Source organism: Scomber scombrus, chromosome 13, assembly GCF_963691925.1.
Source record: "Scomber scombrus chromosome 13, fScoSco1.1, whole genome shotgun sequence".
Classification (NCBI taxonomy): Eukaryota; Metazoa; Chordata; class Actinopteri; order Scombriformes; family Scombridae; genus Scomber; species Scomber scombrus.
The window spans coordinates 3488960-3505548 of NC_084982.1; the positions used below are offsets into that span (position 1 = coordinate 3488960).

The 16589-nt window shown below is 41.4% G+C and overlaps 1 protein-coding gene across 4 annotated transcripts in view; it reads right to left on the reverse strand.

Annotated features, from left to right (window-relative positions):
* Positions 1 to 16589, reverse strand: part of LOC133992781 (mitogen-activated protein kinase kinase kinase kinase 4-like) — a 95144-nt gene that overhangs the window by 10503 nt on the left and 68052 nt on the right. For 2 of the 4 annotated variants that reach the window (XM_062431519.1, XM_062431518.1), the window contains exons 15-24: positions 15186 to 15418; positions 15086 to 15089; positions 12487 to 12642; positions 6067 to 6170; positions 4196 to 4356; positions 3868 to 3965; positions 2875 to 3053; positions 2270 to 2423; positions 1401 to 1577; positions 124 to 220 (exon numbers count right to left, since the gene is read on the reverse strand). In XM_062431519.1, the coding sequence (XP_062287503.1) occupies positions 124 to 220; positions 1401 to 1577; positions 2270 to 2423; positions 2875 to 3053; positions 3868 to 3965; positions 4196 to 4356; positions 6067 to 6170; positions 12487 to 12642; positions 15086 to 15089; positions 15186 to 15418 (1363 nt within the window). Of the gene's footprint in view, positions 1 to 105; positions 221 to 1400; positions 1761 to 2269; positions 2424 to 2874; positions 3054 to 3867; positions 3966 to 4195; positions 4357 to 6066; positions 6171 to 7739; positions 8031 to 12486; positions 12643 to 15085; positions 15419 to 16589 lie in introns of all 4 variants that reach the window. The other 2 variants (XM_062431517.1, XM_062431516.1) reach the window with 2 other exon arrangements.

Genomic DNA, 16589 nt, shown 5'->3' on the forward strand with positions numbered 1-16589 from the left:
AGACTTGTGAGCAGATGTTACAATAAAAGTACCAACAAATCTTTGTGGTTGTGCACCTTTTGGCGTCACATTTTTTCCCAGCAGTCACTCAGGGTGGAGACTTACCAACATTATTGAGGGCACTGCCGGTGGATGGAGAGACTTGGAGGAGGCGTGGGTCAATGAACGGAGTGAAGGAGGAGGAGGACTTGTGTTTCTGCATGTTATTACTAGATTGGCTCTACAAAAAGAAACAATAAGATTAATGAGGACATAATATTAAGAGTCTGGATGAGTGATTATTTAAAGATATAGAGTTTCATGTAAACGATTCACAAGACAAACAAGCAAGCAAACTGAGATATTTCTGAATGCATGCAAATACAATGGTGCATTCAATCACGAGGTCAAAATTATAAATACTCAGGTAAAAAGGTAAAAAACGATAGTGTGGGGCAAAAACATAAAGAGTGTTGTTGACAATAAGAACGAAAGGGAAACAAAACTGCAAAAAAAAAAGGATCTCCATGGGAAACATACTTGCCGTTGTACTCCTAACTGCCCTGTTCGCTATGATCTGTTGTCTGGGGAATGTGAGAATATGACTCGTTTGCTGAAAATAGGCGACGTCAAGGAATTAAATGAGATTTTGATGTTTTTTGGAGGGGAATGCTTGTAAAAAACCAAGTCTGGCCTCAGAGGACACTTCAGCAGAAATGCTCAAAACCAGATCCAACGGGTCTGTTGTGATTGTAAATACAAGCTCAGTGAGATTGAGGGATGATTGGACTACAGCTGTAAATCCTTCCCACAGAGAAAATGCTACTTTTATAAATTTAGTAACATTATTTTAGTAGAATGTGAAGATGCATATTGACCTTTGGTAAATTGGGGCCGTGCATCTGCTAATTCCTATCTTCAGTAAGCCTAACAAGAATTTCCCAGGGCAAAAAAATGAATAACACTAAAATTAGACTTCCCAGATGTACTTCTAAAATACCTCCACCAACACCACCTCTTTTCAGGAATCAATAGAGAAACAAAGAACAAGAAATGGTGAGGAGCCATTGAAGAGGCAGAGAAGGATCAGCAGTACCGACGGTGACCAGCAGAGGGCCCACCCAATCCGGCAGACAAAAACAACAGATGCAGGAAAAGACATTATCATCATGGCCGGTCAGAAATGTGGAAACAACAGTGTGAGCAGAATTTCACCGCAGGTCATGATGAAAAACATGTTTTCAAACTATTCATATTATTGGTTTTTAAGCTGTGAACTGGCACATGGAGGATTCTGCACTGTTCCCCAAATCTGGCGGGCCATGATGGTTTTGACCTCTCTTTGCTCCTCCTTTTCAAGATTAGATTCTTTTAAAAAGGCAACCGTAGGCCGGTGTCCGTGTCAGAGCTTGGGGACATACCTCTAGGAGGATGCCGAGCTTTTCCAGGGGGCTCTGGGGGGACATGGTGGAGGGGCTGGCAAGGCTGGAAGAGGAAGGGGAGTTGGATGCAGAGGAGGAAGGGGAGGAATGGTGGCTCTGCTGGATCAGGTCTGGGAGGTGGTGGATGCGGCTGGCAAAGCCGTTCCTGTCCGAGTGCTGTGTGGGGTGATGGTGGTGGTGGTGATGATGATGGTGGGGGCTGGGGGTGTGGTGGCCGAGGCCCGGGCTCGACACTGAGCCGGGGCTCGGGGCGAAGCCTGTAAGGAGGACGGGGCTCTGGGCTTGGCCCGGAGCCGAGCCAGAGCCGGGGCACGGCCGCTTTTTGTTGTCACCTGCACTCTGGAAGTAGAAAGAGGGGTAGACGACTTTGGGTCTAGATGCGTTTCTGATGAGTTGAGGGGAGGGGAAGGTGTTAGCTACAGCAAAGGGTACGCTAAAGTGGATACTCTACAGGCGGAAACAAAACTGCTGTTAGAAGTCAGTTATATGTTGAGAGAATTATCATTTTGTGGTGTGTAATGGTACTAAGTGCATGTATGAACTGACAAATATCTTTATAAGCTATTCAATGCCCTCTTTAAAGGGTTGAACATGTCATTAAACTTAATGTAATAAGTGTAAATAACTATAATATGGTAATAAATAAATCATAGCCGCATGAGATTTCCAACCCAACCTGCTGTATTGTTTATATACTTCTCTACCTTCTCTCCATCGGCCACACAAATAACTTAACAACAGAAAATGATCAACACATAGTGGAAAAAAGACTTGGAGGGGGTATGAATGAACAAAATACATAACAGAACAACCAAAAATATACAGCGTGCAGTGCAAATGGTGTAAACACAGATGGGTGTTGTGTTTTTCTCTTCAGTCAGTACCTGTCTGACGATCAGCGTGCTGTCTTTGCAGGGCGTGGAGCCCGCGTCGCTCTCACCCTCATCGTGAACAATCATGGTTTTCACCGACTCCGTCTCTCCGTTACTCAGCCTGGAAGAGCTGCGGGAGAGAGGAAGAGGCATTCAACATAGATACATTCCTAAATAATAACTATATAGTGTAGTCTAGTCCATCTCCATATTCCCTATTTTAAGGTACAACTTTTAACTTGCAGTTCTATTTAAGAGTCATGTAATCTTATTTATTAACCTAAACTGATGCAACCAGGAATATTTATTTATTTTAGTGTTATTATACCAAGTGCAATTCATATTTTAAACACTTCCAATTGATCAATATGCAATACACACACAGGAATTGATATGCACTTATATTTTATACTTTACATATTTTTATGTATTTATTTGTTTTAAGAATGATTTTATGGAATTAATGTTTTTTTATGGATCTTATGGAATTTCTTTGTACTGTTATTGGTCATTGGTTCTATTTTACTGTTACACGCTGGTCCATGTTAAGTGTCACTACAAGGTTAAACTGATGTACATACACAGCTCTGGAGTCTTCCGGGCCAGAGGTCGACTCCTCGCCCGCCTCTTGGTCCACCTCTTCATCGTCATCTTCGTCAGTGGTGTCTGAATCGTCACTGGAGGACGAATAATCCGTCACCTTATTCGTGGGGCGAACGTCGTCCACTGCACGCAGCTCCTTGGCCAGAGCCGTCAGGTCCTAAAGGTCAAGAGATGAAAGGTGAAGCCTGAATCCATCTTTTTCTTTTCTCCTCGCTCTGGAATTTCATCCATTCTTCAGTCGGGGTTATTTCTTATCAAGATATTCAAGTTGTTAGCTAAGGTGTTTTATCGGTTAATCGTCGTTTGACAAAAGTAGGAAGCAGGAAAAGCAGGAAAAGCAGGAAACAGAAAGCTGTCGGAGAGGAAGTGTGGTTATAGAGGTAACACCAGCCAATGACAAGCCAGCGTGACATCAGCAAAGCTGAAAAACGATGAAGCGAGGAAGGAGATGACGGTTGCACCACGTACAGCTGATGCTCATCGAGCTTCTGAAGGCAAGGTTAATGGATTAATTCTAATAATGAGAAAATGATTAGAGCTGGAAAGATGAAAAATTATATCAGTTTAGAAGAAAAAGGTCAAATCTTTATTGAGGTTAGAGAAGGAATGATTTAAGATGACCGCTATCCAGGCAGAGACCAAAGAGAGAAAGCGAGCGATTAGTGCAGAAAACTCTCACCGTGAATCTTATTGGAAGGAAAGCACATGACTCATGACACAATCCAAAGAAGCCCATTTATTGTTATTAATCACACACATACACACAAACACACACATTTAAAAAAACAAGGAGAAAAAGCTCCATCGGGCCAAAACACACACACACACACACACACACACACACACACACACACACACACAAACACACGCACACACACACACACGCACACACACACACACACAGCGTTCTAGATCCAGATCTATCCCAGCTAATGCACTACTGCCTAGTCAGCTTCGAGTCTAACTCTCACCGCTGGTTTGCTCGGCCTGACCAAGTCCCTCCTCTCCTCTGGTTTTTTCCCAGCATTCTCTGGCCGTTGGAGGGGTGAGCCCTCTGATTTGGATGAGGCTGGGGGAGGTGGAGGGGGGGAGGAGTGAAGGGTGAACGGTCAGTATACTGTTACGAGTGATTTTGATAACCAAAAAAAAAAAAAAAGGCAAATCCAACCATGTTTGCTTCCACCTCGGCGTTCACGTATCTACTTTAGCACAACTGTTAAAAATGGTGTTTTCATTATTTTGTCCACCTCCTGTATACTTGTAAAATGCAGCTTTTGTTAAGAGTGTGTGTGGACTCACAACGGGCCCTGAACCTCTCTCCAGAGCCGCAGTGAGAACCGGGCTGGGAGCTGGAGTTACTGGAGCTGCTGGAGGAACTGGAGCCTCCACTGCCACTGTTACTGGTCGATCTGGGAACCAGTTTCTCCACTCGTTCCCACAGCAGCCGAGGCTCCGCGGCACTGCAGAGCCAATAGATACCGAAATTATGAGCGTCAGAGATGGAGAAAGTATAGAGACTAACTTTATAAATGGTGGTGCTGCAGAACTACTGTAGCTTAATGTGATGACTTTAAAACATTAGGTTTATTATGATACAGAATCTGATATTTTCAATCAATATACAATGTCTTTTATTTTAGCCATCTTCCCTTTTATGACTCAAAATGTGCTCCCACTTTCTGCATATGAAGCAAAATGGAGAGAAAAGGCAAAAAGCTGCTAATCAGAAGACGTTAATACTACATTTAAATTACTTTTATAATCCAATTTCTGTCTCAGTTTTAATCAAAATTGTATGATTTTTATATTCCAAACATAGCAGGTAGTTCTCCTTTTTAAAAGATGTTATTCTTGTCCATACTTATAGATAGAGAAAATGAGATAAGGGAGATACACATCATTCTTAACACTACGGTACTCTATAGTCAAAAAGGAAAGACTGAATATTAAAGGTATTAAAAAGGTATTATACTAAATATCTAAATAAACTTTCTGATTAATATATAAACAAGTACAAACAAGTGCTAAATGTTAAATTGCTCAAGAGACAAAATACAGCAAAGCAAGGTTGGAAGAGGGGGAATGAGAAGGCGTATGTTTTGAGATAGAAAGATATGTGAAAACACATACACACAGAGAAGTATCACAAGGTTAAACAGCTAGCACTATTACATAAACCCTCCCACACACTTCCATACACATAGACTACAGCAGCACTGACAGACTGTGAGGACAGCTCTGTGTGTGCACATTTAAGGTTGTTGGTTTTTACTTTTTAATCACACAGTTGAAAAAAAAGCAATCATCATTTTCATCACACTCACTCGTCTCCTCAAGGCTGCAAAGTGATAAAGACTGATACAACTACCATCTCTGATCAAATGCTCTCTGTAGACATACAGTAGCTTCACTGATATACCCTCAGGTAAAAATATTATCAGTGGAGTCTCACAAGGTAGCATTTTGGGCCCACTTCTATTCCTGTACACTTACATACAGTTCATGTATGTAACTACTTAGCCATTGTAAAAATACTTATTTTCGACCCCTTTTTTCCCCCCCACAAAATAAGTGTCATGAATTATTTATGAATTTTATACTTTGTTTTTTTAAATATTAACACACACATCAGCCATGTTACATTATAAAAAACTCCATTCATATTTTCAAGTGATCAGCAATTCATTATGATCAATTGTACATAATCTAACAATAGTGTAATGTACTGTTAATGAATTATTATTAGCTTAATGTAATTCATTAAAGTGGATGGAGTCTATGGAGTTGTTCCCAATAATTAGCACCATGGCAACCACATAGTAGCAGACAAACCAAGTAGTGCTAATCCCTCATAATAATGGCATTTACAATCAAAGATACATTCAAGTCAATTGGTTTTTAAATGTAAGGTATTTCTCAAAATCAGCATGATGGTTAACAGAGGTCTTTATTTATACTATTCTGAACTGTGTGTATATTTCCAAACTGCAAGAGTAATTAGATTTGGTCCTTGTGTTAGAAGACAGATGGGGTGTTTTGAATTATGAAGGGAGAGGAGAAAACGAGAAGCGAGACGACAAAAAGAAAGAAGTGAAGACATTTGGAGTGATGCTACAAAAAAGAAAAGACACACAGAATCACATAAAATCAGAGGGCTCATGTTAGTTTACCTGGCAGCATTGCGGTGCACAGCATGACCGCCGTGTGAGGCGTTGCCATGGTGATGAGGCGAGTCTCGCCTTGACAACACCGGTGATCTTGTCCTGACAGGAACCTTTCGTAATAAACACATTGACCAGCTCATACATAAACGTGTGCAATAATGTGCTTGACAGTGCAGCAGATACATAAAACATATCCCGACCTATCAGAAAACCCTTCAGTGAGGACTTTCCAGAAGCGACGCAACATCCTGCTCAACTAGAAAAACCTCTCAAGTAGCTACACTCATCACCAGACTAATAAAGTCAAGTCTGCTCACAGCACATCAGACATTGCTAACAAACCAGAGATAAGACTTGTAACTAAATGTGGGCTCAACTGTGTTGCTCTGTAGCTCAAACTGGCATAATAATCAGATCAATTTGTAGGTCCAAACGGGTGCAGTACTTCCCAATATACCACCACCACCACCACACACCCCCCAGCACCACTGGAAAACACAACTATCAAACCAGTAGTCACGAGTCACACCAGTTGTCAAATGTAAATGTAGTAAAGCCAATGCAGAACAATGGGTATCATCCAAAATGCAGCAGAACACAACGAAGCCGTGCTGATATCATTTAGAGCAACATGAACAGCCATCATTTTGCTTTCTCCAGACGCTCAGGTTAAAGACCATGTGGAACAAAGTGGAAACATGAACTGATGTTAATCACAGGTCAGTCTTTACTTAGTAACATGCTTCGGCCGTGTTTTCAGATTGAAAAACTCCTGTGACGTGTCTCATTCTAACTGATGGTCATGTGGCGCATTCAAACTCCATCTACATTACAGTTCGGTCTCGACAGGGTTGCGGTTCGACTTGGCAGCAGTTATGCTTGTAACAGCGGGTTTCCTTTTCTGGAGGACAACTAACTTTGGATCAGAGGACTGAATTTAGATCTTTACTTTCGTAACTTCTCACTACCCACATTTGTGGGTGGTGTCAAATAGCTTCCCTGTCTTTCCTATACTTATCCAGAGTGTTTAACGTCTTATACATTCAGATGGGAAAAACAATTTCTAAATGCAGAGATCCCACCCTCCTTTGCTTATATTTCTCTCTTTCTGCAGTTATTTTAATGTCCGTCTGTGGCCTTACAGTAAATGGCTGAATTGGACTAGTAAGGAAAGAAAAAGCAACATGACATGGAGACACACTGTCTCAACAAGTCCAACTGTTCAGCATTGCTGCTGTATCTGCAGCTGGGTTCTAAACAGGTCACCTACTGAATTTTATGGTTCTTACTAACAGCAAGCTATTTTTTCTTGGAGTAGACACGTCATGACATGACACACAGAGCAGTCAGCTTTCTGCAGCTGAAATGGCTACAAATCAACTTGTAGATTTCAAAAGACCCTGATGTTAATTTTAATTTAGATTTAATTCAATTATCTACAGTATCACTCCCCTACACATTTGTTTTCTGCACCACCAGAAAGAAAATCCAATAAAACATGAGTTACTGACAGTATAAAGAATCAGGCAGCGGCTGGGAAGCTGTTAAAGTAATGAAGTGAACAGTTTAGGATAATGACAGTTTGGTCTCTTTGGGAGTCAAGACGATCGCCCCGTTTGGTCAGTTGACAGAAAATTGTGTCAAACAACTACACCGGGGGTCTTTCTTCCTGTCCTTACCCTGGGAGGGACCTCCACTGAAGGGGCCGGTTCATGGGGGGAGGGCCTAGGCTGGGGTTGGGGTTGTGGGTCAGTGCGTGCAGGAGTTGATGAGGATGGTGATGATGATGGAGGGTGATGGTGGTAGTGTTGGTGGGGTTCTTGGCTGTTGCGAAGGTGAAGGTTTTCAAAGCTAGGGGTAAGAGGCTCGTTGAAAGATTGCGATCGAGACACAGCGGGCGGGGTGGTAGCAGAGGAGTTTGATGAGGCCACGCTGACGCTGCTCTTTAAAGCGGCCAGATGAGAACGGACCTTCCGGACGACAAAAACAGAATACATTGGGGGAGGATGGGTCAGTGTGCATGCAGTGCACTCTGACAAGAACAGGGGCTTCAGGGTGCCTTTGGGGGCTTGCCAGATTGGAGCCATGCAAAAGCCTAAAACAGGAACCTTGAGGAACCCCTCTGTAAAAGCTCTAGGAAGACTGACATGAAGCTTCAACATTTTCAGACATTGGACGCGTGACATTGCTGGCTTCATCTACGTGTTCAATTAAAGGTCTTTTATCATTCAAATAAGCTGTTTCTTACAAGATCATTGGGACATTATAGAAACAGCCACAATGCTATAGAAGCAGAGCTGGCACATCTTCACCTACTTCCAAGGCGCATGGAGAAGGGAAAAAAAGTCTAAAAAGGTCAAAGCTCCAGCATCACTTGTAGTATAGAACATCTTTATCGTTAGACCAACATGTTTCGTCTTGTGGCCTTCATCAGGGTGATCATAACGAAGGCTGCAAGCTGAAACGCATTGGTCTAACAATAAAACAGCCACAATGCTTGCATGATACATTTTATCATCAATGATCATCAATAATTTTAAATTGATTTTAAAACTTTTTTTTGCTGTTGAAGGCATAATTAATGTCCTTTGTCATTGAATTCTTTGATACATTTTCTCACTTATTAAATAGCAAATTCTACTGCCTGGTTTATCATCTTCAACAGTGCTTTCACATTGAGCTAACAGAGAGCACGTGTGAAAGGGACCACAGAGGGGTTCTTCATGGAACGCTCTTCAAGGAACAGTGATTTCCAATCACGGTTATCTGAGCCCAGAGCTCTTCTGATTTCTATTCTACTGAGTTGGACACTGAGTCAGGGACCATTTAAAACCTGACATGACCCTGGCAGAATATACAATTATCAGTGCTCAAGAAACAAAGCAGAACCACTGCATGAAGATGATGGATCAGCTCTAACTCTAACACTAAGAGTGAAATTAGCTGCTGTCTGATTTAATACATCCAAGGATGCTTCTCCTTCAGTCATTGAGCAATGACTGGAGCCTTTGGCCAGGTCGTGTAATCAGATGGTTACCAACGATCATTGAGTATATTTTTTTGGAGAGAAGTCCTGTTGACATTTGGCGTCAATGGCACATGATTGAAAATTGGCAGTCCAAATCTTAGCAGAGCCCCAAAAGAAGCCACGTTTTTTTAAAGTGCAATGGAAGGAGAATGAAATAAAGGTATGTACAGTTTGTACCTGTTGTCACTGAGGCTGAACCTTTTAGGGGAGCACAAATTGCACTTTAAGAGCCATCACTCCCATCACAGCTCTAATCAATAATTGATTTGGAAAAAGGTTCACCCTGGGCAACAAAAGGTACAATGTCATACTTTTGATTTCTGGGACCGACACAGGGGAAGCAAATCATTCAAACAAGACAGTAACATTAACAAAAAGCAGACAGTGAATGGAGACATGAGGCTGAAGTGAGCCTGAGACAAATATTAGTGAGACTTTACATCCATCTGTGATACCTTATTATTATTAAATAAAATTGGTTGTTCATTTAATAATTTAAGGAAAATGAACTTGTTGGATGCTGCTTCAGCAAAATATGTTGATGACATTATGAGAATGGTAAAAATATTCAAAAACTAGCAGTACATAGTAAACCACTAAGACAGGGAAACTAGGTTTCACCTACTTAAATTTCAAACTCCCAACATCGCCAATTAGAAGGAATAAGAACAGATCAGTATTGCATGAGTTCTTCTAAGACTAAATCAAAGGCATAGACACTACAAGTAACTGTTCAGAACAATTTAAGGTCTGAATTAAAGCAGATTTAGGTAGATTAATTACTTCATTTTAGGCCTCAGGAGGACTCAGCCTCATCACCAGTAGCAAGCATGGAGATGATTTGTATTAACAAGGCATGAACACAGGCTGGCGTGCAAACATATTTTGGCAAAAAAACACATACAGGTCATACAACATGCACACATTCATGGTTGGGACACTAAAGATGGCAGCTCGCAATCCATCTTGATTTTTTTTTAACCATGAATGTAATCTTTCCACAATCTTCTTTGTGACCACAAGCCTCTTTTACCTCCACTAAGTAGTCTTTGATGTCTAAACTGAACCAGAACTTAACCACAGAGGCATCAGGTCAGTTAAAGCTCACGTGAGGTGTTTTTTGGAACAGTCTTATGGGTCATTTAGGAAGGTGCTGACGAACAACTTGTTTTGTCATTTAGGCATGAAAACCTAACCCTAACCCTAACTGTAACCGTACCCCCGTTACTCTATGACTGCAGCTCATTGCCATTTGGGCACAGAAGTAGTTCAGACAGCAGTTTTCATTTTTATTTAATCTGCCCTAATCAGAGGACTTCAAAACAAACTCATCCACGTTTGAGTCAGTACACAGTTGGAGTATGAGCGTGTAACGAGGACATGTTAACGCACAATGCAGCATCTGAGCTTGATCACTCATAGCTAATGAGAGAAAACGGAATAATCCACTCTTAACATTCCGAATTACATCATCACCCCATCCCCCCCAACCACATTTTCCCAAGTTACAGTATCTGTTTTTGTATAATTTGATCTGTTCGACATATTCAAAACAGATTGACTTCATTGAACTCTGACTATTCATGCTCGTGTTCCTCGCTGAGAAGATGACTAATACTGTCTGAGTCACCCTGCTGCAAATCTGGCTGCTCATAAATTATGGATGTTTTAAATCACCAGCACACAATGAGGAGGTACATTATGTAGAGTGGAGAGGATCAAACCTCCAAAATACCACCAGACAAACATTCTCATGTATACACTCACTCACACACAGGCACATTTTTGTAATAATGACACATTTGGTAGAAGTACTTTTGTTTGGCTTGACGAGTAGGAGGACATCCTGTCAATCAAAGATTGAATCATGGGAGAAGGGTATACATTCAGGGTTGGGATCATTTCTTTTTCTTTTTCATTGCCACATTTCTTTGTGAAAAAGGATGATTTATTTTCGATTTTGGAAAAAAACTTTTATCAGAAACCACCAATCTCTTGGAAATGTCATTAGCTTGGTGATGTAACACAGTTTCACAATGTACAATTTAAAATAAGTGAATTAAAATAGAAATGATGACAACCCTGTGTTTACATGGAAACTAGAGAAGTTCAACAACAGCAGATAGTTGGATCCACTCTTCAGCTGAAAAGACCTGAAAGACTGAAGCTAGAAACACGACTCAGGAAGGAGGAAACACATAGAGAGCACATCTACTTTAGATCAAGTGTATAATCACTATAAAGCCATCCAGTCAACAGGGCAAGAGCAAACAGAATCACCTGAAAGAGAGACTGTTTTAAAAAGGTTATTACTAAAGTGAAACAAGTGCACAGGTAGCATGTTGAGTCAGTAGAGATGGGGGAGTACTGCCACATGGATGTGAGGCTACAAACTAGGCTTATTTTACAACTTCCTGTTAACAGGCTTCATTTGACACCATGCAGTAAATGATCCAAAGTGAATTACAGCTCCAGAAATGAACCTCCACATGCTGGCTGCTGTGTAATGGTCACAATGTCATCCAAACAAAATCAGATTTAGTCTGTTCAAACATGAAGTAAGGCAAGTTCTGGTTCACCTCCCAAAATGATGTCACCTGCAATGGGTCATGTGGTTGGTTGTGAGTTGCTTATTCAGAAGAGCTATTTCAAGACTTTCAAGAAAGGCATTAGTGTCATTGTGTTTCAATTTCATTACTCTATAACTTTCCATTTACTTTCCATATAGTTGTGATACCTGCTGTGGCTGTATCATCTTTTACCATTCCTCTCTTCCAACACTATAAACTGATCCACTAACAAGAAAATGACATAAAAGTACTCAGTCTAGATTTGACTTATCAGCCAATCTTTGACTGTCTTTACTATGCAACCTGCCAGGTGAAAGGTCACAAAAGGAAGTCTTTCCAGATTCATTACAGCTCCAATAATATGGAATAGACAGTTAAGAAAATAGTGAGACAGACATTTGTTGGAGAGAAGTCTGAACAGGAAGGCAGGTATCATATGATTTCAAAGCATATCACATGAAACCACGTGTATTTACTTTTTTTTTTTTTTTGAGGAGCTTATGAGTCATGTCTGCCACTGAGGCTGAGGAGATCAGCTGTCTGGAGTAAATGTCATTAAACAAGCAGACCTGAAGTGAGCAGTGAGCATGTAGCCTTAAGAGTCTCAATCTGCCCAATAAGCAACAAAACAGCTAAATCCTGCAAAGAAGAGGAGAAAAAAAAAGCACCAAGACTTATGCCATATTTAGTGGCAGAAACAACCCGCAAACCCACCAACTCAAAATGCTGCCTGTGTGTACAAAAAGCTGTGAAAGTAAAGGAAGAAGGAATCATTTCAAAAAGAGGGGTTGTTGGGGGGTCGGGGTGGGTTGAGGTCACAGTGGTTACCTGTGGTTCCACAGGCCGGTGCATGGCCGGCGCCTCAGAAGGAGCGTTCCCGTTGGGGTAGGAAGACTCTGAGCGTGGCGGCACCGGAGGCTGCTGCGGTTTGCTCTGCGCTGCCTGAGGAGAACCCTGAATGTTCTTCCGGTATCGTTCATCAGCCTGAGGAGGACACACACACGCACGCACGCACGCACACACACACACACAGCAGCAGAATTAGCAGTGGTTTGAGAGTACATGTAGAAGTGTGTGAGGGCATAAAGTGGAGGGTAAATGGACTAAAGCCATCAGGCGCTACGGTTTGTTAGTTCTCCCCCCCCCCCCCCCCCGCAGAGCAGAGACATTTTGTACCAGCAGTAGTAAGAGCACATCAGAAAGTCATCTGCTGAAAAACACCAGCACACCAGCAGGAACAACAAAGCACTTTCTCAAGGGCAGCGGTGTTATTGTTGCCACGATACTCCCACATCCCCGCTAGTAGGATAACAGCACCGCGACCAGCATGCATTTTTCACGCGGAGAAGAAAACATTCAGAGTGAGAAAAAAAAAAAACACACAAAAAGGTTAGGACACACACCGAGGTCCGGGACACCGATTCCCAGTACACACCGAGGCTCTGTTTGTGTGTGAAAGAGGAGTCAGTGACATTTGGGCTGAAAGTCAGTTTGAACACCACCACTGAACAATTGTGACATGTTTGAAACTGTCTGAACAGCTCATTTTATATGTGCTCTTAATTTGAAATTGTCTGCTTTTTAATAGAACTTATAAAAAAAAAAAATCTCAGTATCCAGTTAGATTATAGTTAGATGACAAACACGTCTAAACATATAAGAGAATAGTTACATCATATTCGAGGGTTTGATCCTTTTCAGATGTGCACAGCTCTGATGTAGCAATGGCATGCTTTTATTGTGAAAAAAGATATGCAGAATCAGATTATTCAATGTTAAAAAAAATATCACCAATAAAAATATATGTTTCCAATCAAAAACTGTACAGAAATGAATGGATAAATAATATTTATTACAATGTGGGTCTTATTTTCATAGTTTTGGTGACATTCTACTCAACAGAGTCACTACTGAGATCTGGAAACCTTTATTGTGATATTGTCATTTTCTCAGATGTGAAGCGAAAATAAGACCCAGCTTGTGATAAACTGGAATTATTCTTTAAATACATCTACTCTACTGACTTCTGCTTAAACAGCCAAATACCTGCTGTTCACAACCACTGTTGCCCGAGTGCATCCTCCGGCACGGCTGCCGGAGTGCGTTTCAGATCACGTGTGTAAATAAAAATCCTACAAACATTCTAATTTTCTGGCGGATTTTGCTCGTCTGGTGTATTAAAACCACACCTGGTTTATCTTAGCTTCTAGTATCTTTAAACCAACAAGGAAAAAAAACCTCCTATGCACACAGTCCCTGTTGGATCTGCTTCATGTCTCCTCTTTCTTTCCTCCCCTACCAGGTGCTAAATGGCAACAGCAGGACGCCTTAAAGAGAGAGACAAGGAATCCCACTGAGAACGGATGAGGTGGCCCGTTATTAGAGTAAATTCATTAATATGGTGGCGAAAGACAACAATGAGGCTAATTAGAGGAGTGCTGGTGCCCTCACTGAGGAGGAGTAGGAGGAGGATCTGTTCATCCAAAACTCTTCCTCCAATGTGGCCAAAAAATGAAGCTGTAGGGCTCAGTAATTAAAGATTAATGTGGCAAACACACAATGTGGTCAAAACAGATGATATAGTCATGATGCATGTAAATCCCATTTAATGTTTAATATAAAGACACTCTTGGGACCTTGCCTCTACATTAACATTGGATGACAAACATGTATATTTGGTGATATTTTATGAAACATAACCCCTTTTTGGCCCAAGTAGCAACGTCTTTTTTTCTGAAGATGAATTTAATAATTGCTTATTTGCTTCATCTGTAAGTCATTTTCAAACAATCTGAACTAAATGATTTACCTTGACCTTTATTAGTGTAATCAGCAGGCAATAAAAATAAACGCTTGGTATTTTTACATGATAATTGACTAAAATGATTAAATCAATTATCCTAATTGAAGGAAATTAATGCTCCATTGATGGTAAAGTATAATGATCAGAGTTGAGTCCAGCTGTGGCGGAGGAGTGATTTCAATAAACTGACTGTGCTGCACAGAAATCAAGCACACATACAGCTCAAGTCTGACCACATATACTCTCATTTGGTGTATCTTTAGGGTCAACAAGTCATATCCACTGTTTGAGAGGAACTGAGCATATGTTATTATTTTTGTGTTTTTAAATTGAGTCTCCATTCCATTTGATTGCAGTAGTAATATCTGTTTTGTATCTGTTGTACCAGGCCAACATCACTGGAGCATCACTGTATCATGGACCTGTTTAATTATTAGACCTACAGGCTTTAGAATAAGACGTTAATAGACTCTAGTCACTCAGCTGCTCTACAAAGCGTTAAACACCCCACACTAGCAGCTACTGTAGCCATCACCAGGTACACACAGCACACCCCAAGCAGTGGGATTAAGTACACACAAGCAGCGGAAAGCATTCTACGGCAGTCAGTGGGACAGGGTTCACCTCTCTGATTGGCTCAGAGTCGGGGGCGGGGACTTGGAAGTCAGAGACCGGTAGTAGCTTGGTGTTTGTAGTTTTCTCCAGACTGTGATTCTGACTGGACCTCGTCTTCCCAGGGTCAGCGCTGTGCTGTTGTTTGTCTGTGTCGGGTTCGGGGCTCTGCGGGGGGCGCTTTACCCTGTCGGGTTCAAGGTTTTGTGGGGGGTTGGCGCTCAGCTTGCTACTATCCAGGTTCTGGGTTTGCTGGAGGGACAGCAGGTAGGCCTGCTCCTGCTGCAGCTGCTTCTGGAGCTTCTGGGCTTGGCGCTGCTCCTCCAGCTCCCGCCACTTATACTCCTGAGTACAGGGAGGGTCAGGTTGAACCACAGTCGATGACAGAGAGATTTTGGGAAAGTTGTACCATTTTCACAACTGTGGGGCTCTTAAAGGGGCAATGCACTGATTTTATATAAGCTCAGTAGCACTCAATCTATAAGAAAGTGCTCATTTCTACAAGAAATTCTGTGTTTCAAACTTGGGGCTTGTGGTTTAATACATGGAGGTATTTACCAGACAGAGGAAGTATAAAGAGAACATGTTATCAGTTGCATTATGGGAAATGTAGGACCCAGGCATTATGGGTTTTTAAGTAAAGATGTATCAGTATCTAGGATTTGGATTTATCTTTATTTAATCTGTTTCTCACAAGTCCCCCATCATGAAGGAGAAATAGTAAAGTGCTGGATTACCCCTTTAAATATGTAATTCTTTAGATGACCAACTTAAAAACCCTTCAAGACCCCCAAAACATTCCTAGTTGATCTGCGTGAGAGCGAGCCACATTCCCTAGAAAATCTACGAGAAAACATGTTTTCCTGGCTGTAAAGTATCAGCAGTAACCAGCCTGTTCCAAAATACTGCCGTTTCCAGAGCTCAGATGTGGTCCGCACACAGAAATAATCCTCATTAGGATTTAGTGATGGCGAGACGCCAGGCGTTAAACCGGAGCTTCGGCATCATCGCCGCGGCAACAGCAAAGCGCGTGGAGCAAATGTGCAGCGTGTCCAACTGCAGGTCTGGTAGAGCAGTTCAATTCTGTGAAAAGTCATTTAACCGTTGTGCTATTAAAACAGTAATGATTTTTAGTTTTTTGGGTTTGTTTTTTTTTAACTTCTGCTTGTTGCCAGAGCTGCCTCCACATAATGAAGGAGGATAAATCTGGTTGAAGCAAGTGTTTGAATACTTTAAATCAGCTCTAACTGTATCCAAGTATTTAAAAACCAAACATTATGTAAAGAAATCTTGTTTTTTTATAAGAAATCTTATGAATGGTGACAAAGAGCTCAGCCAATGACAAAGTGATAGTGTGTGAAGCCCTGGAAGCGGAGACATGTGTTCACATCCTTACATTATTTGAGTATCCTCTGTAACCCCAGGAGGACAACAATCCTTTAAAAATGAAAAACATCAAGTCATACAAAGCCGCCCCCCCTTCAAATAAACCCCAATCCTGTCCCACTCTAAGTCT